The sequence below is a fragment of the Cyprinodon tularosa genome, unplaced genomic scaffold (assembly GCF_016077235.1).
Source record: "Cyprinodon tularosa strain WSP-4 unplaced genomic scaffold, ASM1607723v1 ctg66, whole genome shotgun sequence".
NCBI classification, from domain to species: domain Eukaryota; kingdom Metazoa; phylum Chordata; class Actinopteri; order Cyprinodontiformes; family Cyprinodontidae; genus Cyprinodon; species Cyprinodon tularosa.
Genome location: NW_024039407.1, coordinates 5,522,719 through 5,548,219, shown reverse-complemented (window position 1 = coordinate 5,548,219; position 25,501 = coordinate 5,522,719). Strand labels below are relative to the sequence as shown.

The 25,501-nt window shown below is 40.6% G+C and overlaps 1 protein-coding gene across 1 annotated transcript; it reads right to left on the bottom strand.

The window, feature by feature from the left end:
* Window positions 1-751: 751 nt before the first annotated feature.
* On the bottom strand, window positions 752-24,669 carry hipk1a (homeodomain interacting protein kinase 1a). Its single transcript, XM_038309314.1, has 16 exons — window positions 24,307-24,669; window positions 18,854-19,581; window positions 15,286-15,659; window positions 15,066-15,189; window positions 14,221-14,340; window positions 14,044-14,130; window positions 13,781-13,962; window positions 9,602-9,752; window positions 9,015-9,219; window positions 8,818-8,936; window positions 8,580-8,731; window positions 8,335-8,487; window positions 5,776-5,931; window positions 5,334-5,530; window positions 5,108-5,238; window positions 752-1,905 (listed from the first exon to the last, which is right to left on the bottom strand). Exons 1-16 carry the CDS (start codon window positions 24,320-24,322, stop codon window positions 1,537-1,539), a joined length of 3,264 nt encoding a protein of 1,087 aa, XP_038165242.1. The 5' UTR covers window positions 24,323-24,669; the 3' UTR covers window positions 752-1,536.
* Between the last annotated feature and the right edge of the window lie 832 nt (window positions 24,670-25,501).

The window sequence follows — 25,501 nt, the reverse complement described above, 5'->3', positions numbered from 1 at the left end:
TTGTTATCCATTTCTGACACTTTGAAAGATAATATACTCAAATATATTTTCATATGCTGATATCAAATCGATTTTTAAAAACGCTATATCGATCCATTTTACTTTCAAAATCTCGTAAAATTTCATTGTTCTTTTACAAACTCTCGTGATATTTTGCAAATTCTTGTGAGATTTTGTTAGTAAAATAGATCGATACCGTGTCAATATATCAGCATATAAAAATATGGCAACATTTCATGAATTTTCAGGGGATTTCGTAGCATAACGATGACATATAGCAATATTTCATTAGTAAAAGAGATTGATGAAGTCTGTAAAAAAGAAGTTTTTGAGGAAGAAGAAGTAGTATTTTAATTTTTTAGACTTTAGAAACTCAGAAGCTGATCAAATATCGGGTTAAATATCGGTGGGTTTTAAGGCCGATACCGATAGGGGGCCGATTATATCGTGCATCCCTAGTATATATATATATATATATATATATATATATATATATATATATAATTTACCCCTTTTTAAAGAAGCCGAGGTGCCAAAGCTGACATTGTGAACACAGACAGGCTTAGTATTAATTAGTCTGGCAATTCCACTCAGATATTTAATCTTCACCTGCTTGTAGAACCACTGAAATACTTAGAATGTGTTTAAGTTCAGATCTAGTAGGTGACCCTTTGGTTAAGATGACAGGAAATTTGTCCAGAACACTAAAGATAGTTACTATTAAGTAGAGAATCACTGCGACACAGATGGATTCACTTCTTTTTAAGACTTTATTGCATACATACAGGTTCGGCATCCTTGTGTTTCCTCTAATGTTGCATCTAACACAGCAAGATGTACAGACAGCATCACATGAACAGACACAAGGAACATTACTTTAGATTAATTATTTGTCGGGTTTACCTCATATTTAACGCAGATCTGTTCCCTACATGGACCTAATTTGACATTTGGTGGAAGTTTTACTTCACTGACGCCACCAAGACAAAAAACTTTTACATTTTTTTTCCCATAAAATAAACAATGCTCTTGTATTTCTAAGCTGTTTGAGAAACCGGTTACAACCTTTTGCTACATGGCAGAGATATTTAGTCTTTCTTGATGTTTGAAACTGTAAAATAAAAAACTCCCTGAAAGCATCCTTCAACGACACAATCGGTACAGAGCACGGCACGTTAATGTTCTTATGTTTGAGAATAAAGTTAAAATACAAACACCACATCCATTACTCCAATGTATTAATCCAACTTACCACAATGTGCAGACGTTACATATTTAAATAAAGGAAGCTGCCCTTATAAGGCAGTGGATTTATAAATGTAAAAGAAATAAGAGTCAGTCCAAATTAAAACTAAATGAAAAGCAGCACAGAGCCTACACCTAGTTTTAATTTAGGATGTAGGTCGACTCTCCCCAAACGGCTGCGCTGCTCGTCACAGTGATGCAGCAGATTTAAATGACCTAGAGCCCAGTTTAAAATAACGGCACGCTCTGGGAAGGGCTTGGTTCCCGATGACGGTGTCGCTAAGCCAGCTGTCACAGGTAAGGGGGATACTGGTTGAGTTTTCTCTGGTACGCAGCACTGGATCGTTGGAAGGGCTGTTGGTTGCTGTACTGTCCGGCTGCAGAGCCTCCGAGGGCCAAGCTGGCGTTCTTCTGGAGCAGAGCCAGAGAGGAGAACCCTCCGCTTGGCCTGCCGCCCTGCATCTGATCCACGGCCTGCGACACGGAGGCCAGGGCGGCCGAGGCTGGGTAGGTGTACAGGTTCGGGGTCGAACTGAAGAGGGCGCTGTCTTGAAGGCGGTAAGACGACTGGGAGGAAACGGGCGGGGGGTACGTGGGCTGACGGCGTAAGGAGCCACTACTTCCTGTATGACCGTGCGATGGCATCAAAGACTGCTGCACCTGAAACGGAAGGAAGTCACAACGTCACTAAACCAAATGTTCTGAGGGAAATAACGCTGATCTCAGGTCTGTTTATCCTGCTGCAGCCCAAAGACCACCGCTTAGGAACAAAAAGAAATTCAATCTTGTTTAAGGATGCTACATTTTGCTTCTCTGAACATTTAACTCTCTTAATCATCCACTTTTTTCTTCCATCATGCTTTATCCCTCCAACTGTCTATGGGCGAGAGGCGGGGCCAACCCTGGACAGGTCTCCAGTCTATCGCAGGGCAACACAGAGACAAACAGGATAAACAACCATTCATGCACACACTGTCAGTAGAATTTAGAGAATTCAATAAAACAGTCATGTTTTTGGATTGTGGGAAGAGGGTAGAGTACCCGGATAGAACCCACACATGCTCAGGGAAAACATGCAACCTTCTTGCTACAAGCAGCAGTGCTACCCTCAACGCCACTGAGCAACGCGCTATTATCCAAGTCATCTCAAAAACATTCTTCTTCCAAATTTTGGCTACATATTACGTGTTTTTTATCTGGCCAGAACTTTGATGGAAAATCCTCCCTCTTCAAGTTGGCAATCCAAAGACGAACCCGTCCGTGGAGGATCAGGAATCAGAAAGGTGAAATAAATCTTTTTTTTTTTCAGCTTTACCCGCTGTATTCCAACATTCAACTACCATGCACGTAGGCATCGTCAGTTTAACTATGGCTCTGGTGAATTTCAATGGTGAAGTTCAATTGTTGATTGCAGGCGTGTCCTGTTAGGATAATTATCATTGATGATGTGGGAGTTTATTACACCTTAAAGGAATAGTACACCCAAAACATGATTAGCCTTCATTTTCTACTCACCCCCATGCTGAACAACACTCTGGAGTACTTTTTTGATATCTCAAATGCATCTGGAGATCTGGGAGGCTTCTTGCTGTCTGCTGACATTCAAATAATGGAGGTCTATGGTGACCGAGACAGAAAGGTCCATAAAAGTCCACAAAAAACGTGTCAATATTCCTCCATACTGCTCGTCCAATGTATTCCAAGTGTCCTGAGTGGGTAGCATCCAGAATTTACTCGAAACAAAGTCATTTAGAATGTTTTTAGAGCATAAACAGTAGTGTATAGGATTTCCTGAAAGCGCGCACGTGCGCGTTCACGACGCTATGGAAGCCAGCAGACCAAACCAGCGCATTCAGCTCGGCAAAGAACTCCTGCTCTTCCTCAACACTGAAGTCCTCAGACGTTTTTCTTTCGTTGTTTCTTTCTTTGCACAGGTAAACGGCACATTTCTTCTTCTACGCTTGCATTATTGGCAGAGCAGACGCTGAATGCGCACTTTCATCTGGTTTGGTCTGCCGGCTTCCGTAGCGTCGTGATCGCGCATGTGCGCGCTTTCAGGAAATCCTATACACTACTGTTTATGCTCTAAAAACATTCTAAATGACTTCGTTTCGAGTAAATTCTGGATGCTACCCACTCAGGACACTTGGAATACATTGGACGAGCAGTGTGGAGGAATATTGACACGTTTTTTGTGGACTTTTATGGACCTTTCTGTCTCGGGCGCCATAGACCTCCATTATTTGAATGTCAGCAGACAGCAAGAAGCCTCCCAGATCTCCAGATGCATTTGAGATATCAAAAAAGTACTCCAGAGTGTTGTTCAGCATGGGGGTGAGTAGAAAATGAAGGCTAATCATGTTTTGGGTGTACTATTCCTTTAATATCAGCTGTCTGTTGCGTGTCAGCACCGTTTTCCCCAGTAGTTGATCTAATTAGGCCAGTTCCTCGGTCCGGCTATATACAGTTATAATCTTCATTCTGTATGTGGCAAATATTTAGGAATGGAATGAGAGCGGCGTCCTTCAGCTAAGAACAAAATGTAATATTTTGATAAGGCTGGAGCCATGGATGTCTCCTTCCTGCTGACATGGAAGATGTATAAAATGCTTCTTTAACTGTTAAACTTCTCTAATCTGAGTAAGATTACAATTTCTATCAAAATCTGTTGTCATGCCTCATGGTTATTAAGTACATATATGTTAAGAAGTGTTATTTATAGAATTTGTCCTGAGTCTCTTTTCAGGAAAACGAACCGGAGAGAGAACGCTTTAGGTGTAGACAGAGCTTTACATTTTAACAGTCTAGTAGTCCCCATTGATTTAGCTTGTAAAGCGGGGAGAATGGCGCTAGGCTTACCGCACCGTGACGTCACTGCTGGAAGATGGCAGGAGGGAGGGATTACTATATTTGGGCAAAAATGGCCGCTCTCGGACTCACTGATCGCAACGAAAATTTTTGTTTTCATTTTCTTTTTTTTTCTTTTTTTTTTACTGATTAACACTAAATACATGAAATCACCACAAACAACTTAGTTTTAGATATAGATAATGATCCACTAATTATTCATTGCTGACCGGACTTTTCCTTTAAAAGGTATCTAAATTCAGTTCACTGACTCACATTAAAATTCAAAATTTTTTTTGTAAAACCCTCACTAAAGCATAACCTACATGATTCAAATGACCAAAAAAATAAAATAAAAAATCAAACATAAAACTAAAATTTAGTTAAACAAATATGAATATGATCTGTATGATCTGGTTGAACTGTAAAGTGCCTTGATATGACACGTGTTGTGAATTGGCGCTATAGAAATAAACTGAATTGAATTGAATAAAATCTGAGAAAAATGCAAAATAATTCAAAACATTTTTTCTGTTAGGAAGTTTTTCAGTTTTATTTCTAACATTAAAATAGTATTTGCAATTTTTTTTCAAATTTCCATTTAGCAAATGTATTTTTTTTTTTTTTTTTTTTTTGCAACAATAATGGAACAATAATCATTCCATATTTAACCTCATCCTGCTTCAAACTCCTCAGCGTTTGGTTCTTTGGTCTGAACAAAGCCGAGAGTTCACTTATGTTCTCCCACAGACATCTGGAGTCCTTACGTTAAATAAGTTAAATGTGGACTCTTTTTAGTTCAAAAACGTAACTGGCTGCGATCAATTTTATTCAACAAACAAGGTTTGAAAACTAATAGTGTGTCCTTTTGTTTCCTGATTATGTAACCCAATGCTTTCTATGGTTTAATGGAGTAACAACCCAGTAAGATCATTTTTTTCCCATCCAGGCACAATGAGACCAATGTAAAAAAGTTGGATGGTTACTATGGTGATGGGATCGTCGCCGCTGCTACCTGACTGAGGTTAAGGGGCTGAGATCTGCTGGACGCCACCCGCTGATGACGATCGGTGGTGGATTCACCAGACCTGCAGGACGATTGGGCAGACGCCTTCTTGGACTTTGCAGAGACGCCAGCTGCCTGATCTGTTGGTTCAGAATCAGAGATGAGAGAAAAATCAGGCAGTGGATTGAAGATTAAAAAACCGCAGAGTTGGGGGGATAAAATATTTGAAATGGACCTAAAGCTGCGGTGGACTTGCTGGCTGAGCTCTCCACGGGTTGAGTCTTCACCGAGGGCATGACGATGGCCAGAGACTTGGAGGGCTGCGAGTTGGTCTCAGGCCTCAGAGGGCTGCTGTTGCTGGAAGAGTCCGAGTCGTGGGAGTCGTGCACCGTCACGCAGCTGATCACGTTTGTTCTCTGGCTCGTTCCAGAGCTGCAGGAGAACAGAAAAATCTCCATTTATCCATCGCATAAAAAGAAAAGCCATACGCAGCAAAAATCACACGACATAAAAGCTATTTACACTCTTTAGAGAGAACTCTAACAAACAAACAAAATAAAGGAAAGTCCTGCAGCTGGAATCGTTATTAAATTATCAACGCGTCATTTTTTTTTCCACTTATAAAAAAACTTTCTATTTTTGCAAATCTGTAAAATGAAGCACTGCTTTTAGCTCACCAGGCAGCCATGACCTTTGTCTCACCCTCGTCCTCCGAGTCACTGTGAATGGTGATGATGCTGACGGCGGGGCTCGGCGTGTCGGAGATGATGATCGGCTGAGATTGGTCACCGGGGAGAGAAGCGCTGTGGACGACAGTGGAGGCCGAATGCAGCCTGAGAAGGAAGGAAGATGAGGGAGGGTGATGCATTTAGTTTCCCCCTATGACGCAATATCTCTGTAGCTCTGACCTCTAAAGTTTTCATTGTCCTCAAAAGCCTGCATCATACGTTATTGTTGCATAACTTAAAATAGTTTACAAAAATCCATGAATTCCATTACAAAATATATTCTCGGTATGTTAGTTATAGCCGGCGATATTATGAGATGAGCGAGGCTTCAAGGTGTGTGTGTCGAATAAAAGAAGGGCTCTTTCGTGAGGCGCGCTTCGAGGCTTGCTTCATTTGGGGGAGGAGCCAAAATAGATGACATCCAAAGCCTCGCTACCCCACCATACCATGTGACCGCCTCGGGAAGAGGTTCAGCTCGCCTGGCACTTTTAACAGCCTCTGTATTCAGTGAGGAGATAGGAGTTTGTAGCAGAGTTGCTAGAGTTTGGATAATCGATTGGTTTTTTTCCCAACCAATCTAGTTAGTTAAAACTATTTTGGTTAGATCAAACAATGTAATGATCAAAATCTGAGCAGACTACTGGTTACTAGGGATGGAACGGTTTATGAAAACCGTCCGAACCGTTCGGTTCGACTGTCTCGGTTCGATTCGCGTGTGTTGCATTCGGTTCATGCGCTGCTCCTTTTTCTCCTAGGCGAAGCGTTTACACTCCAGAGCAGAAGGTGGCGGTACTGCGACCAAAGCCAACCACCAGTAGTAAACAAGAAGAAGAAGACGCGAAGCAGCGTAGCCGGGTGTAGCAGGGAAAAAAATCAGTTGTTGTGGAGAATTGTGTGGGTATGGCGAGTGGGAAAGAACAGGAGTTGGAAGACGCGCCAGCAGCACTTTATAGCTCTGCTGTATGGGACCACTTTGCATTTAGAGTGACCTACGATGACGGCGGAAAGAAAGTTGTGGATAAAAGTGCAACAGTGTGCAAGCATTGTGTTGTTTATGCTAACAGTAACAAGACCAACATGTCAGCTTAGAGATTTTCCTAACAATCAACATATACCGAACCGAAAACCATGACCACGAAACTGCGAACCGAACAGTGGATTTTGTGAACCGTTCCATCCCTACTGGTAACAGTTGTAACATTAGTGTGAAGTAGTATTGCTTTCTGGTACGCTGTCACCTCGCTAATATCGTCAGCTATATGACATTGACTTCCATCCCCGAGGTTGGTGGTTCGAAATCTACCTCATGCTACGTTCAGACCGCGAGCAGCAAGAGCAGCAAAAACCCCCGTGCTGCTTCATTTACTTGTACAAGTTTAGTTCTGATGTACGGCTGAAGCATCTTTGCTGCTCCAGCTGCGTGGTGGTAAAGTGGGTCTGATGCACATTAAGAGGAGCTACCCTATCATTTCTTTTCCTGTAACAATGACAGCCGTACTTGATGTAATCAGTGGGTTAAAAACTAAACTTTAATATGTTTTTAAGTGAGAAAGTCCACCTGAAAACTTAAGTCCGTTCATCACCATCCTGCCTTCAAATATTATTTCGCTGTCGGAGCCGCTCGGACCCCCACATACCGGCGCTGCGCTCTCAGCGAATCTCATTCAACAGCAGCCTCTGTCCTGGTCGTCTCTTGGCGGTTTGCCACGGCGGCTGGAAGGTTGTTTTCATGTACGTAATCGAAAACTGCAGGCACCAGGATGATAACAGCGAACGTTTTGCTGGCATATTTCGTCATTTTAAGTTAATCTAGGCGTTAATAAACTGTTTCAGAGGAGTGATCATAGTGATGTGTATCATCAGCGATGTGTCTGTCTCCCTGCCAGCTCCCAGATCAGCTTCTCTGATTGGTTGATGTGGCACGTCGAGCCAACTCCATTAGCTGCTGTGTTTGCGGCACGTCAGAAGCTCACGACGCGCTGCAGGATGTTGTGCTGCACCTTGATGTGCGTCAACCATCGACTTTGCATGTAAACTAGCTGCTTCTGCTGCCTTTGCTGCTTTAGGTCTGAACGTAGCATCAGACTTTTGAAAGTTGCAATAAAAAACAAGTATTTCGGCTAATTTGAGTAATTTGTATTGTTTGTCCCTGTACAAATATAGATTTGTTGTTTATATAGATTGGGTAAAAATACTGCCAAAAGATTGGTTGAAAATATAACTTGCAACCCGATTATAACCAAACACTGTGGAAAAACTATTCTGTTTGAATAAAAATGACTATTTATTTATACTATTCCGATGCGATGTGATGTTATTTTATGTAATATTTTACTGTAAGAACATGAACTTACAATAAAAAAGAAGAAAAAAGAAAACAAAAAGGAAGAAAAAAAAAGAAAAAAAAAAAAAAAAGAACCTGAACTTCTTGATAATCTAAATATTTCAGCGTGCAGGTATGTAACTTAGGTAATTTAACGCAGCCATGTGACTGAGCTGGACTGTTACCTGGCTCTGCCGTCGCCATGTCGGCCCTTCCATCTCTTGCCTTGTTGGGATCTTGCATGAGCGCCCCCTGAGCTGTGGTTCTGCACGCCGGAATGGCGGCTGGCACCGGATTCCTGCTGGCTGCCGCCTTCGTGCTGGTTGCCATGACGACCCCTAATTTTTCAGGAGGAAAAGCATGCATTGCTTCATTTTATCCTTTTTTTTGGGGGGGATCTGTCGCATTTAACTATGAAGCAGTGACCCACCTCCATCCAGCGGCCTGTTGGCCATCAGACAGCGGAGCTCCGACAGGCGAATCGGGGACCACGGCCTGACCCGGGTTGTGGATGGACATGCCGGGCATCTGCTGCCAGGTGGAAGGGATGAGGATCTGCTGTGTCCCCGCTGGCCAGCCCTGCTACTCATTTATACATAAAAAAGGGGAGTTAGATGCAGACGTTCAGTTTGTTTACTGCAGCGGTTCTGGGGGAGGGATGGCTGTACCTGAGTCAGCATGCTGGGCTGGATGTGAAGAGACTGGGAGGACTGGTTTTGAGCCACTAAGGGTACAGAATTATCCATTCTCACCGGGTAACCGGAAGGCTTACTGGTAGTTTGGAGCCCTATGTGGAGAATAAATGCAGTTCATTTAGCAGGCTGTCAGTTCATTCAGCTCATGATCAGACGGGTTAGTCCCTCACCCTGGATGGTGGGAGGGCAGACGATGAGCGTCTGCTGAAACGGTTCCGTCTGCGCACACAGCTGAGTCGGTCTGGTCTGCAGCGGGACGGTCTGCTGAGTCAGGCCTGGGATGTTGATGGTGGCCTGCTGATAGAGACCCGGCTGATAGTTGAGCAGTGGGACGTTGCTGCTGAGCGACAGCGACTGGCCTCCTGTTGACGCCATCTGAGAGCCACAACGGACAAAATTAAATGTTTCTTTATTTCCACCAGACAATAAACTTCAACATACTAAAGGATCAGTTTAGATTAAAGCAAATAAATGTATCATTGCGGTCTAGTCAAAGCCCAGAACCAAAGTGCTTTTCAGTTTCCGCACTAATAAATTATTTTCTATTTTATTTACTTTAAACTATGAACCCTTTTGTCACACTTTTGGTCGGTTTATTAACAAGCATTGAAGTCGATGTGATGCTGCTAGTGAAGTCAGTAGGTTCACAGTTTAAACGCTCTCTGGCTTTACTTATAACAAGAAGAAGAGGATATTACTGATTAAAACATGAGCAGAGTAAAAGTTTCCAGAGGCAGGTCAGAGAATATGTTCCCACCTGATTGTGTTGGTTCAGCTGGCTGCTGAATGTGACGGTGAGGTTGGCGGCTGCGCTCGGGGTGCTGCTGCTCGCAAACATGTTCTTCCCATTCTCAAATGCGCTGCATCTACGTTTGCATATGTCCATGTTTTGGAAGCAGGACTTTACGCTGGTGGATAAAATAAAAACAGAAGAAAGAGAATGTTGTACAAGTCATGACTGTTGCCAACTTGCCGAATTTGTCGCTCTATCCAGCTATTTTTCAGACCCCTCTAACGAAGAAAGTAGAGATGCACGATATAATCGGCCCGCTATCGGTATCGGCCTTAAAACTGAATATCGGACATCGGCCACCCCACCGATATTTAACCCGATATTTGATCAGCTTCTGAGTTTCTAAAGTCTAAAAAAAAAAAATAAAATACTACTTCTTCTTCCTCAAAAACTTCTTTTTTACAGACTTAAAAACTTTCAAAGACGAGGGAAAAAATATTGATACATTAAAATATCACAATATCTTCATATGCTGATATATTACCATTTAAAAACACCATATCAATCTCTTTTATTAATGAAATATTGCTATATGTCATCGCTATGCTACGAAATCCCCCAAAAATTCACGAAATGTTGCCATATTTTTATATGTTGATATATTGACGCGGTATCAATCTATTTTACTAACAAAATCTCACAAGAAATTGCAAAATATCACGAGAGTTTGTAACAGAACGATGAAATTTCACCAGATTTTGAAAGTAAAATAGATCGATACCGCGTTTTAAAAATCAATTTGATATCAGCATATGAAAATATATTTGAGTATATTTTTCAAAATATCAGAAATGGATAACAAAACTGCTATTTTCAATGACTACTTATTTTTGTCCAGCTTTAACATCGATATCGATATCGGTTATCGGCTACATGAGTTTTAAAATATCGGCATATCGGATATCGGCCAAAATCCCAATATCGTGCATCCCTAGAAGAAAGGGGTCCAGACGACCATTGAACGCGTTTCTAACTTACAGCTACTGTAAAATGGCGTATTGGAAGCGTTCACAGGAGGAAACCTCCAGCAATCCTCCAGATTTCATCCTCATCATAATGTGAGCGAGAAGGTGAGTGATGGATCCTCCCTGCGTTCACGCCAACACCCACAACCAACAAACATCCTAGCAGACATGAATCTGCTGTGACTGAAAACCTTCTTTCTTTCTTTGTGCATCATTTCAAGGGCATTACGCTGCCATGCGTTATGTATAAATTAGGCTGTCCTTGGACATACACTTTGGACTCCTTATGAATACTCTATGTATACGCCCAAAATGAAAAAAATACATGGAAACTTCAGTGTATGCCAGCGTTTTAGGAGATCCTGGGAAATCAGGATGGGAAGTAACGAAGTACAAATACTTCGTTACTGTACTCAAGTAGATTTTTCTGATATTTTTACTTTACTTTACTACTTATTTTTATGGCGACTTTTTACTTCTACTCCTTACATTTTTACACAAATATCTGTACTTTCTACTCCTTATATTTTAAAAAATTGGCTCGTTACTTTAGTTTTGAATCATTTCAGTGGAGTTACCGTTATTATTTTTCACGTCATCAATACCAAATTCAATCTAATTGGATGGGAATCTACGTTGCATTTGACTCACCACTACAAAATGAATCGACAGATTCGGCGGTATTCATTGGCGGCAAATCATTGCAGCTTGGTGGCGGTGGCGTTAGCATAGTAGCATGGACGACGAGATGATTGAAAATGAACACAACGGAGATCTAGTCCTATTGGCAGACATCCATTTAAAATGTAGGCAACGGCATGAAAAAAGTGGTTTCTACTTTTACTTTTATACTTTAAGTAAATTTACAAGCCTGTACTTTGTTACTTTTACTTGAGTAAAGAAGTTTAATCAGTACTTCCACTTTTACCAGAGTATTTTTTAACACAAGTATCTGTACTTTTACTCAAGTACGGAAAGTGAGTACTTTTGCCATCTCTGGACAGGACCCTAAGCAGTTCAGCTAAGGCTGTCCAGTCTGTAGTGGACATCATTGCTCATGTAGTAATGTACACCAGTAAGGGACAAACGCACTGCAGCGTATATCAAAACACCAGAAATGTGTTCAAATGTCGTATCTTATTGTATTAACTTAAATTGCGATACTTATCTATTCTGAATTGTTCTCCAGCTCTAAATTCGAGTTTTAATCACCGTCTTGCTGATGTTGAGGTTCCTCTCTCCTACGGCCGGATCAAAGCGTTAGCAAATATGCTAATAAGGTAGTGACCTTAGCTGACCTCTTTTAGGAAAGCTAGTTACGGTGTAGGTACAAGATCTACTCAGGGCCCTGCCCTTTCTTATGATGCCATCATTCAGCAACTTCACACAGACAATTCCACAAAAGTTCAAAAAAATCCACTGGACTTGGTTTACCAGATTTGAAGACGTTTCTCCACCTCTCCAGGAAGCTTTCTCAATTAAAATGTCTGGATCCGCAGTGAGTTTGAGTCTATATATAGATAAAGCCTTGTATCGCTTGGAAACATCCAAATGGAAACCGATGAATGGGTCGTTTGGTTCCATCGTTAGCCTGTAATACCTGGAACCTGTCTATGATTGTTAAGAGTCGGTTGTTAAGGAGGTATTGTTCACCGGCTGTGAACTACTTATAACGCTATGAACTATGACCTGGATGACTGAGAATCTTCATCACCATATTCACACAGACAAACTGTATTGGATCCGTTTCTTAAGAATCAGATCTCTTCTGGAGTCGCAACATTTTATTACCCATATTTGCTATTATATGGAGAGTATTGGTCTAGTGGTTATAGCAGTGCGCTTGTGCTCTGAGAAGGTTGCAAGTATCCGGTTCGATCCCCACAGACTGAACTCTGGGTCTCTGAGCAAAACACTTAATGATACACAGCTCCCCGAGCGCTGCACAATGGCAGCCCAGTGCTCCCCAAGGGGATGGGTTAAATGGAGATTTTGAGTTTCTCCATTGAGGGATAATAAAGGGATTTACATTTTATGTTTCATTGGCGATCAAAAATAGCCGAAAGCAGAAAAGAATCATTATCATTCTCGAAGGAAAGCACTGCCTTCTAAGACAGACTGAGCTCTGCCATTAAACAGGGAGACACAAAAAGTCTCAGAACTTCTTATTCTTTTTATTAAGATCTAAAGGGCAGTGGAGGACAAATGGATTATCTTAAAAAGGACTTTAATAGGGATTTTAGACAAAGAAAACAACACTTATTCTACTTGTAGAAAACGAAGCTGTCGTGACAAAGTTAAAAAGAAGTTTAGCTAAATATGGCTAACTGTGCGAGCTTAAAGAGGCTATCCTATTAGTTACTGAGCACAGCTAGCCAAAGCGCTACCCAGCTCTCCTCCTTTATACTGTATCATGTTTTTGCATTTACTTTGTTCACCATAAACAGATTTTTTCAGCCTTGTTATCGATCAATAAAACTTAAACGGTCATTAAACCCGCTAACATTAAAGGTGCTCCCGCAGCAGAGTGTCGCAGTGCGTTTGTCGCAGATATTTTTGATTTATGCCCAATATTGAAGCGCGGTCTACTATGTTATTCGATGCCACAACACAAGAGGGACAATCAGGAACTAGCTGTGGGTCTAGATATGACCGAGGCGGTGAGGAAGTGGGGTCAAGTTTGTGCGACAATGGAGGGACACGAGGGCAAAAAAATAGCAGGGATACAGGTGGAAAAAGGGTTCCAGCGTTCTTGCGCACCTCGCTCTTCTAGCTGGTCCACCTTCACGAGCTGTTTTCCAGAATGGCGTTCATACAAACAAAACAAGCCGGTAAGGCACCAAACAGGACATTCGCAGAGTGTAGAGTGGATATAGATTTCACCAATCATAGGCCTCCTGTCTGCGGTCACCTACAGATTTGGAGAGGTGCAGCAGAGTGTCTACAGAAGGGGCGGGGGCACATTTTCGCACACGCACATGACCTGGTTTCTGAGTATAAATCAGCCTTCAGCCCACGGACGCTACACTGTTATCGTTGTCTGGGCAACCAGGGAATGTGCAGATCTGGTACCTACACCAGCCCTCTTTTCTAAAAAGCTGGCAACAGTGTAAATCATGAACTACTTGAGCAACAGCAGGTTTTCTATTCATCCTGCATCCTGATGGAGCAGCCTTACTGTGAGCTGTGGGGGAAGTGCAGGAGGTGCGTCATGGTAACAAAGGGATGGTTCAGCGTCTTCATGGGCGTGATCCTCTTGTCGGCGTCTAGAGTTAGCATCTTTTTTAGCAGGTCGATGAACTCTCGTCTGTCGGCCTTCTCTGCCAGGATGTCTGTGCCCTCTAGGCTGGTCATGTTGACCTGCAGGGGATCAGTGAATGTTAACCAATCCCAGGTTAGCTCTGGTAACCTAAAGCTAACACCATGTACGTCCAATCATACCTGCATCATATCATCCAAGCAGTTGAAGATGTACTTTCTTGCCTCCTTTGACTTGATGCCCATCTCAGCCTCATGTTCTGCAGGAGTCTGCATGAAATAAAGAAAAAAAACTTTTCATAAAATATACTGTAGATAAATTTGATGCTGTTCAGGTAAGTAATCTGTACAGGAACCTACTTTCAGCCTCCAGAGAGGATAGCTGGAGTCGGGGCCTCGGTTGAAAAAGCGGCTGGTCTTGGTTCCTGCGCTCAGCAGGTACTCCGCTGGGAGACCCTGTGTCTGAGAAATATATCGAATCTGAAAGAAGAGCATTAGACGCACGCTTTATTATTCTAAATTCTCTAAAAGAGTAACATTACATTAATAGTATTATCTTGTATAAACATACCATGACTCTAAAATAAAAGTTATTCATTTGTGACATTGACTTGACTTGTGATTTATCTTAAGTTTTTAACCTGTCAAGTTATTTTTTTTTTAGATTTTCAACATTACAATTTATATTTTTCCAAGCACACAACAGTTTAAATCAAAGTTTAGTTTGAAAAGAATGTGCAGGAAGGATTGAAAAGCATTTTAACGCGGTAATGTAGGCTTGAGTTCATTATCTGACGCATGCAGATACACACCAGGAACCTGCAAACTTAAAAAATACTGAATTACAACAAATTATTAAAAAACAAACATGTTTCATTGATATATATACAAAAATAAATATTAGGAACTATATTTATCAAACATTATACTGGGCAAGTAAAAATTGTTTCTGGGCAAATGAAATGTGAAAGTGGGCAAGCGGTAAAAATCCTTAAAGTCAACCCCTGTAATATAAAACAATATTTTATATAATAAGAGTAATTGAACCATAAGAAAAAGTGAGTACGCTTTTCTTTGTGTCCAGTAAGTGCAGTATTAATAGATAAAGAGACAAACATGTTTTTGTTATTTCTATCTGACACAGAAGTTCTTTGATGATAAGAGAATCCTCCATGTAAAGTGCATGTGCAGGTGGTGCGGACGACCTGGTCGTACTCCGATGCTCCTGGATAAAGGGGCCATCCCAGGAACAGCTCGGCAATGACACACCCCAAAGACCACATGTCGATCGCTTCGCAGAAAGGGAGACCTAGAATGATCTCTGGAGCTCTGCATGTTCACAGTCACAAACAATATAAATAAAAATTAAACACACAGTGAATCAACTCTGAACTCAAATAACTTTGAACCAGATCAAACTCCAACCTGTAATATCTGGACTGCAGGTAGGTGGAGCACACCGCTTTGGAGACGTGGCTGGCGGAGCCAAAGTCGATGACCTTCACCCTGTACGGCTGCCTCAGAGGGTCCACCAGCATGATGTTCTCGGGCTTCAGGTCGGCGTGGATCAGGCCCAGGCTCTTCAGCTTCATCAGCGCCGTGGCCACCTGCTGCAGGATGGGCCGGATGCACTTGAGCATCAGAGGGCTGAACTTGCTGTGCTTCAGGAAGTCGTAGAGGTTCTGCTCCAGCATCTCGAACACCAGGCACGTGTGGTTCTTGTGTTGGAAACATTCATATGAGCGCACAAAGTTAAACTCATCGGCGTTCTCGGTGCTCAGCCTGCTGAGGATGCTCACCTGTGGGTGGAGATAGTGGGGATGAAGGAAGCTGGTTAGAGTTCAGCTCACAACTGACTGCCATTAGAAACAGGGTCCTAGGCTGTTTCTGGATTTTCTTAAAAACAGACTCTTCTTTCCTTCCTTGTGCTCCTTCCTTAATCTCCTCTTTGATGATTCTTCTCATTATTAGTTTCCTGGGGCTCTTTCTTTCTTCCTTAATTATTTTCATTTCTGCCATTCTTTCTTTCCTCCCCCCCCGACTTTCTAATCTCCTTTTATGTTAATAACTTGAAGGTGAATAGTCACTTTACTTATTCCGCAGTAGCTTACTCTGGTACAAAGGTTTTCTGAAAGATTACTATGTCCTGATGGTGAATTATTTGTTATTTTTTAGTTTTATCCTTTGTTTTTGCACATTTATTAGTAAATAAAGCCCTTCATTTGTATTTACAACAAAGGTACGGTACTGTGCATGTGCGAAGAAGGTAAACAAGGAAGTAGCCTACTGTGGTTAAGCCAGTTAGCTTCCCTCCCAGCACGATGTGGAATAAAGGAAGGAAAGTTCAAGATCCAGTGTGAAAAAAATGCAAAAAAGTTTGATTCAAAGAGGATTAAGACTCAAACACAGCTGGGAATATAGTATGAAAAAGGATGCATGAGTAAACGTCCTCATTGATGCTAATAGTAGTGATAGCAACCCTATTCTTAGTCTCTACAGTTTAAGTACAAACAATATTATAGATCAATTGATTGATCAGTTCTTCCCTTTAAGCCGAGTTCGTTTGTCTTTGTTGGAAATGCTCATTGTCTCTTTTCTATCTCCTCTTTCTTTCATCTTTTTTTTCTCTTTTTGTTCTCCTGTTTTTCTTCTGTTTGCATTGCAGTGTCCATATAGGCTGTAAAACTCCCTGCATAATTATAATAAAGCAATTTATATGCATGAAACAAGTGTAGCAATATGGCAATTGCCATACTGCTACACTTGTGAAAGTAAAATCTGTTGGGCTCTTTTTAGCATCAAGACAATTATTCTTATTGCCACATTGCCAGACAGGGAACTGTAAAAAAAGAAAAAAGAAAAAAAAAGAAAAGAAATGCTCATTTTCTTTCTCCTTAGGACCTTTACTATAACTCAGAGTTGTTGGGAAATTAGTTTGAATTGCTAATAGCAGTTGGTGTTTGACCACGGTGAGTTTAACCGTTTAACCCTCGAGACATTGCAGTAGTTGCCATCTGTATTGTATTCCTAGTTTCTTAATAGTTGTTAACATATTCTATGGAAGGAACTGTGCTATAATGAATGTCTATGTACTGTTTACACCTCTAAAGTAGTTTTTTAAAAAGTTACATAAAAAAGGCTAAATGATTTTAATTTTACACCAATCTGATGGTTCAATAATCTAAATAATGGATTGAAAACAATATATATTTCTGTTTCTGAGCAAATGTTTTTTTTTTTATTAAAAAAGGTCGATTATTTTGTCGAAATATGGCTTTGGACTAGAATTTGATGAATTAATTACAGCCATGTAACTAGGAATGGAACTGTTTATGAAAACCGTCCGAACCGTTCGGTTCGACTGTCTCGGTTCGGTTCGCGTGTGTTGCGTTCGGTTCATGCGCTGCTCCTTTTTTCTCATAGGCGAAGCGTTCCAGAGCAGTCCAGAGCAGAAGGTGGCGGTACTGCGACCAAAGCCAACCACCAGTAGTAAACAAGAAGAAGAAGAAGCGAAGCAGCGTAGCCGGGTCTAGCAGGGAAAAAAATCAGTTGTTGTGGAGAATTGTGTGGGTATGGCGAGTGGGAAAGAACAGGAGTTGGAAGACGCGCCAGCAGCACTTTATAGGTCCGCTGTATGGGACCACTTTGCATTTAGAGTGACCTACGATGACAGCGGAAAGAAAGTTGTGGATAAAAGTGCAACAGTGTGCAAGCATTGTGCAACACGTGTTGTACTATACAAGACAATAGATTTTCCTAACAATCAACATATACCGAACCGAACCGAAAACCGTGACCACGAAACCGTGAACCGAACTGAACCGTGGATTTTGTGAACCGTTCCATCAGGACGGACGCTTGGTGTATATAGCCTCATTTTCTCATGATCAGAAGGGTTTTGATGTATTTAGACTAGGGTTGTCAAAAGTATCGATACTCAAAAAAGTATCCATACTGAAACATTGTATCCGGATACAATACTCATTTTCAAAAGTATCGATACAGTGCCACCACCAGTGGCACCTAAACAGTCATTCATCTAAAGTGCAGAATAGAGGAAAATGCACTTTAGGAACACTGTGTGATTGAATAATTCTGTGCATTTTTTAGTTTCTGACTTTTTATGTAACAGGTGCAGCTGCTGAGAATTATTTTTGTTTCTTAACCGGTTTGGCTAGTGTCATTGTTATGTGTGCAAAGCATAGCCAAGGAAGGAACACTTAATTTAAATTTTATAAGTTTTTTATCAAGCTTGCTTAATACTGTGCACAGCATACAACCTCAAAATATTGTTCTTATTGTTTATTGTATTTATTTATTGTATTTTAATTATTAATCAAAATATTTCTGTTGAAATTTGGAGTTTTTATCACTGTGGTATCAAGTATCGAATATTTTCCTTAATATCGGTATCGAGTTAAAAAGTTTAGTATCGTGACAACCCTAATTTAGACAGATTTATTTTGTCATTTTGTATACACAAGTGTAAACAAAAAGAAATTTCGTTAAGAACAGCTCTCTAGACAATTTCATTTTTTAAGTGCAGCCTTTAAACCAGTAAAAAAATACATAAAAACAGTAATATAAACATATGACTATATATTTACAGTTCTAACATTCCAGTTATTTTTTTATTTTATTTGTATTGGCAAATAACGTGACTATTGCCCTTTAACTTATTCCTTTGTTCTTTCTTCTCTTATATTTCCCCTCTGTGTCCCTTGATCTTCTCTTTTGCTTCAACCTTCCCTGATTCTCAAACTGTCTCTGCTTTCAGACTTCTTGCTCAGATATTCATTAAAAAGCACAAAAATGTGCTCATTTAAATATGATAAGCACTAAACCTGAAGCTAAAGCTATGAAACCAGTAAGGCTGCATAACATCAGTATCTGATGCTTCAACTTGTAGTTTTGTAGTTTTATTTAAACATGCGAACCCATTGTGTCTGTAATGCCTATCAAAGGTGATACCCTTTGAGCAGAACAAACTCACCTCGATTTGGCCTTGCCGAGCATAAGATGGATGGTTCTTCAGTATTTTAATGGCCACGATCTCATTGGTTCCCCGTTTCCAACATTTTGCTACCTGTCCAAAAGTGCCGCGCCCCAGGAACTCAAGCACCTCATAACTGTTGGAAATGGAGCACAGGATCTCATGCTGGACCAGCTGGTAGTCTCCCTCACTGTGAGAGTTGCTACTTTTGGTGGTGGAGGTGGAGTGAGCGATGGACTGAGCTGTAGTGGTTCCCCCTCCTCCGCCGGCTCGGTTCGACACCACAGGCGCAGAGAGCTCCTCCAGTATCTGGACACTGTCGCTGCTGTCCACCTCCTCGCTCTTCCTCTTCAAGCTGTACTGCTTTTGGTAAATCTCGCAGTGCTGCGAGGAGGAACCCGCATCCTTGACGTGTCGACTGGAGGAGGTGGAGGAGGAAGAAGAGGAGGAGGAAGCGTGTCCTGTGCTGTCTGCGGCCCGCACCACCGTCTGCTCCCTGGAGCCGGCTGTAGGGGGGGGGGCCTGGTTGGAGTTGTACACCAGGTCAAAGTTAGAGCCGGAAGTGGAGGGGGCGGCTCCCTGGGAGGGGCTCTGCTGATAGTAGCCGCTATCCGCCAACTGGTTGGAGACGTCCCACGAAGGGTTCTCAACTTTGAGCCTCTTTGGCCGAGAGTAGCCACTGGAGGAAACGGAGGGGGAGGAGAAGACCTGGAGCTGCGACGACATGTCTGTGGAAGAGAACGGATGCTTTATATTTTAAATAAAAATAGACAACAGTCATTCTCTGTACTCCTCTGCCTTTTTACTACAGCAGCCCATGTGGGACAAACCAAAAACCATCACTGTTAAATGTGGGTTACAATACACATTCCAAAAAAGTTTAAAAAACAATCCACTGGATTTTGTTTCAAAGTTTGAAGATGTTTCGCTTCCCATCCAGGAAGCTTTTTCAAATAAAAATGTCAGAAATAGCATTGAGGTTGAGGCTTTATACAGCAGCCCAACAAAGCCTTGTCTTTGCTTAGACTACATGCAAACTGAAATGGACGAACCCGTTTGAAATGGGGGGTGGTCTGGCTTCTTTTGTTAGCCTGTAATACTCGATACCTGTCTATGTATCTGAAAAGGAGATGTCGTTAAAGGGAATTGTTGGCCTGGCTGAACAGCTGAGCTCTTCTGTTCTCCTGTAAAGGGGTTGGGGCTGCCATGATAGCGAGAATGGATTAACTCAATTGCTGAATTGTAGGAAAGCTGAAATCTGAGTCCACTCCCTCTGTTTAAGGTTGGATTCTCTTTCATAAAGGGAAATGAAAAGATGCTAAGTATCCGAGGGAGAATGGTGCTGCTCCAACAGCAGCGGTTCACTGTGAGAGCGGCTCTGACTGCAGCTCCACTCACTGCAGCAGGCATTCCCAGCCCCTAGTGGTGCGCGAGGGTACTGCAAGGGAGTACTTGGAAATATTAGATTTCCTTGGTAGCAAAATAAAACAGAACTGGGATCTGTTTTGTACGGAGGAGGATTAGGGCCACTGAAAAAAAAAAAAAAAAGTTAACTGATATTTAAATATTATTTCAGTTTAATATGGGAAAAAAGTCAGAATTCTGATTTAACCTCAGACTTTTTTCTTAGAATTCCTACTTTAATCTCAGATTAATTTAATTAATCTCATTTATTCATCCTGTCTTTCCAGAAATATATTTGTAAAATTTTGAAATTGTAGAGAAAATTAAAATATTTTCTGACTTTAATCTCACAATTCTGAATTTAATCTCAGAATTTGTACTTTTCTCTTACAATCCTGAGTTTAATCTCAGAATGTTGGATCTTAATGTAGATGGGCACCATGAAGGAAGAGATGTGGGAGCAGTCAGCTTCACTGACAAAGATGTGAGTTTTTTTGGAGGGCCAGTAACACACTGGTGGAAAATTATGAAATCAGGCGACTTTTTACGTGCCCAAGCGGACCCTGGTGAAGCTATTTCATTAAAGGGGAACACCAGTTTTTTTTTTACATTGGCCCCTTGATTTTACATTATTACATCATGTTCTACTCACCCATATGAGTTTTCTGTCATTTGGAGCTGTTCTGAAAATATTCGATTTTGTTATCCAAGTAACATCTTCCTATGGGCAACGAGTTGAAGGCACAAACTAAACTGCTCATAATTTATTCTTTATGGTACGCCAGCATTCATAACATGTAGGCCAATCACTGTCCCCCATAGGGCTGGGTATTTTCACCAAAGTCCTGAATCGATTCGAATTTGATTCATACAGTTCTAAATGGATTAATTTCGATTCAATGTTTTTACAGTAATGAAAGTGGTTCAACTGGGTTTCTAAATACTGATGTATTTTATTTTTTCCTGTCATATTAAACACAAAGTGCAAACTTGTAAATCAGACAGTTTGAACTTGAGGTTTGAGCAAAACTGTCTCAAAAGTGCAAACTTTTGAGACAGTTTTGTTTGTGAAAAGTGAAAAAGTTTTGCAAAAATGTAAAGGAATCGATTCAAAATCGATTTTTTTTACCCAGCCCTAGTCCCCCAGACATCTGTGGTTATATTTTTTATATATTATTTTTTTATATATTTTCATATATTTTATATATGACCTTGTAATTTATTGAGATGATAGCTTGACTCATTAACAAACATTTGGATTATTGCCTGTTGATCTCCAAGGATAGATACATTCTCTGCATTTTAATTGGCTTTAATTTGTCATTTTATCTGCTTCCACACATAATTAGCTAGACAGCCAATTGGGTCCTTTTTAAATTCCCTCATCCTGAGAATTTTAAAAGTTTTCATGTTAAATGACCTGTTTCTGTTTGCTTTTAAGTTAATGTTAGATATATTTTTATTAAAATACCGAAAAGGCCCTTATATTTACCCCTTTGCCTTTCTTTCTACAGTAGCTCACAAGGGACAAACCAATATACAGGTGCTGGTCATAAAATTAGAATATCATGAAAAAGTAGATTGATTTCAGTAATTCCATTTAAAAAGTGAAACTTGTATATTATATTCATACATTACATACAAACTCATATATTTCAGATGTTTATTTTGTTTAATTTTGACGATTACAAATGAAAACAAATGAAAATCTCAAATTCATCATATCAGAAAATTAGAATATTGTGAAAAGGTTCAAAATTGATGGCCCCTGGTGCCACACTCTAATCAGCTAATTAACTCAAACCACCTGCAAAAGCCTTTAAATGGTCTTTCAGTCTAGTTCTATAGGCTACACAATCATGGGGAAGTATGCTGACTTGACAGTTGTCCAAAAGACGACCATCGACACCTTGCACAAGGAGGGCAAGACACAAAAGGTCATCGCTAAAGAGGCTGGCTGTTCACAGAGCTCAGTGTCCAAGCACATTAATAGAGAGGCGAAGGGAAGGAAAAGATGTGGTCGAAAAAAGTGTACAAGCAAGAGAGATAACCGCACCCTGGAGAGGATTGTGAAACAAAACCCATTCAAAAATGTGGGGGAGATTCACAAAGAGTGGACTGCAGCTGGAGTGAGTGCTTCAAGAACCACCACACACAGACGTATGAAAGACATGGGTTTCTGCTGTCGCATTCCTTGTGTCAAGCCACTCTTGAACCACAGACAGCGTCAGAAGCGTCTAAAGAGAAACAGGACTGGACTGCTGGTGAGTGGTCCAAAGTCATGTTCTCTGATGAAAGTAAATTTTGCATTTCCTTTGGAAATCAAGGTCCCAGAGTCTGGAGGAAAAGAAGAGAGGCACTTCATCCACGTTGCTTGAAGTCCAGTGTAAAGTTTCCACAGTCAGTGATGGTTTGGGGTGCCATGTCATCTGCTGGTGTTGGTCCATTGTGTTTTCTGAGGTCCAGGGTCAACGCAGCCACATACCAGGAAGTTTTAGAGCACTTCATGCTTCCTGCAGCTGACCAACTTTTTGGAGATGCAGATTTCATTTTCCAACAGGACTTGGCACCTGCACACAGTGCCAAAGCTACCAGTACCTGGTTGAAGGACCATGGTATCCCTGTTCTTAATTGGCCAGCAAACTCTCCTGACCTTAACCCCATAGAAAATCTATGGGGTATTGTGAAGAAGAAGATGCAATACACCAGACCCAACAATTCAGAAGAGCTAAAAGCCACTATTAGAGCAACCTGGGCTATCATAACACCTGAGCAGTGCCACAGACTGATCGACTCCATGCCACGCCGCATTGCTGCAGTAATACAGGCCAAAGGAGGCCCAACTAAATACTGAGTGCTGTACATGCTCATACTTTTCATGTTCATACTTTTCAGTTGGCCAACATTTCTATAAATCCTTTGTTTTTATTGGTCTTCAGTAATATTCTAATTTTCTGATATGATGAATTTGAGATTTTCATTTGTTGTCATTTGTAATCATCAAAATTAAACAAAATAAACATCTGAAATATATGAGTTTGTATGTAATGTATGAATATAATATACAAGTTTCACTTTTTAAATGGAATTACTGAAATCAATCTACTTTTTCATGATATTCTAATTTTATGACCAGCACCTGTATTGATGCTGATGCTATTAATGCGAAATACAAAATAATATTTAAAAAAACAACAAAACACTAAAAGTTCCAATTTTTTTCACGACAGTTAATGCAACCAAATTCAAGTACTTATGAAAAGCTCCAAACAAAGACCAGAGGCGTAGCCAGAAAATTTTTATAAGGGTGGCCAGGCAATAGCCACTGAGGGGTGGGCAAAATTAGATAGGCACCAAAAAATGAACCAGCAAAAAATCCATATTTTCTAAATAAAAACAAACTATACTTTCCCACAGCCTTTGCTAACAAATAGATGAATATATTCAAACATCTTTCTAGATAAAAGGTATAGTGGATAAAATTCTTTTCAGTTTGAGTTTTGGGCGAACATCTTTTCCGTTGTCATTTATAACTACTTTTATCAGTAATCATTCTGCATAGAATTGACATTAACAAGTACTAATATCTACATAAAATGATTATTTAATATGTTTTATTAAAATTGTTGTTAATCTATGATTTCACCTAAGATTCCTAGATGACTTGCAGAGACACATAATTTCCTCTTGATCCCATAAAACACAAAATCTAGTTCTGAAAAGAGCATTAATTCTGTACTCATCATCTTTAATGTTACTATATTGATGTGCATAATATACCACAATGGTTTTGTCGTCAAGTAATTGTTAATATATGAAAAATAAAAAGATTTTGAATTATCCACTTGAGAGTATTACTGATGCCACCATCTGTATTAGAGGGAAATAAATGGTAGGGGTGGCCATGGCCACCCCTGGTCCCCCCATCTAGCTCCGCCCCTGACAAAGACAAGACAAACACATCAAAACCTGGATCAAGTTCAACATCACATGAATCCACAGCAAATAAAGCCTCCTCTGTCTGCTGAATCAGAATAAAAATAAAGTACCAGCAATGGATGACATCAGCTGATTTTGTTGAGCGAGCGCAGCGTCACCGAACTGACAGTTAAGGCCTCAGCATCATCCAGTCTCTCTGCAGCGGATCAGCTGAGCCTCCAGCAGCCAGACGTTGTTCCTGCAGCGAGAGAAGCAGGAGCTAAGCTAATAGCAGCCGGCTACAAGCATGTCCGAGCCCAGTCCACAGGCGCTTCATGCCCCGAGCGCGCGGAACCCGCACCGTTACACTGCAGATGTCATATGTCTACAAGACGGGTAGCAGAGTCTGGACCGAGCTCCATCTTCACGAGCTGTCGGCCTGCTTCCAGTCCTGAGGACTAGCAAACGCAAACTGAATGAAACCCAAGCTCGTCTATTTATGATGGACCAGTCACTCCTTCACGCATGGGCTTCATTGCCGAGTATGGAGTAAAATCACCAAAGATCGTCTATTAAAAACATTTAGCTTCCTCCTCTCTCCCCCAGTTAATGATATTTAATAACATATTTTATATACGTATTGATATAATGTATAAACTCAATAAATAACATCCATAAAAGCTTTTAAGGGTTTCAGAAATTCGAGTGTAAGTTCACGGCTGTGTTAAAAAACAAAAATTTATCTTTTAAAATACCATATTCACACAGGGGCGGAGCTAGATGGTGGGCAGCCAATCATTTGCCACCACTACAATTCCCCCCCCTCTAATACAGATGGTGGCAGCAGTAATAATGGAATATTCAAGTGGGATATTCAAAATTTAAAAAAATCTTCATATATTAACAGTTACTTGACAACAAAACCACTGTGGTTGATTATGCACATTAATATACAAGTATTAAAGGTGGTAAATACAGAATTCATGCTCTTTTCAGAACTAGATTTTGTGTTTTATGGGGTAAAGAGAAAATTATGTCTCTGCAAGTCAGCTAGGAGTCTTCAAAATGTTCTGGCTACGCCTCTGTATTCACAACAAAATTCTTTCACGTGACATAGACCTTTATCCTGAAGTTAAAGAGAAAAAGTTTGAAAATTTTAAATCCAAGTCCAATAATGACTTGAATACGAGAAAAAAATGACCTAAGGGATATAACCTGAATTTACATATATTTTTTGCTAAAAATTGGGAAATTAAAACTTTCTTTCTAGTTTTATCTCCATTTATCTACGGACTTGGAAGATGATCCAATTAGCTTCCATGTTGT

Coding starts and splice junctions, on each gene's coding strand:
- hipk1a (XM_038309314.1), bottom strand. Junction 15,190..15,285: donor CTGCAGTCCAGATATTACAG/GTTGGAGTTTGA, acceptor GTGAACATGCAG/AGCTCCAGAGATCATTCTAG. Junction 5,239..5,333: donor CAAGTCCACCGCAGCTTTAG/GTCCATTTCAAA, acceptor CTGAACCAACAG/ATCAGGCAGCTGGCGTCTCT.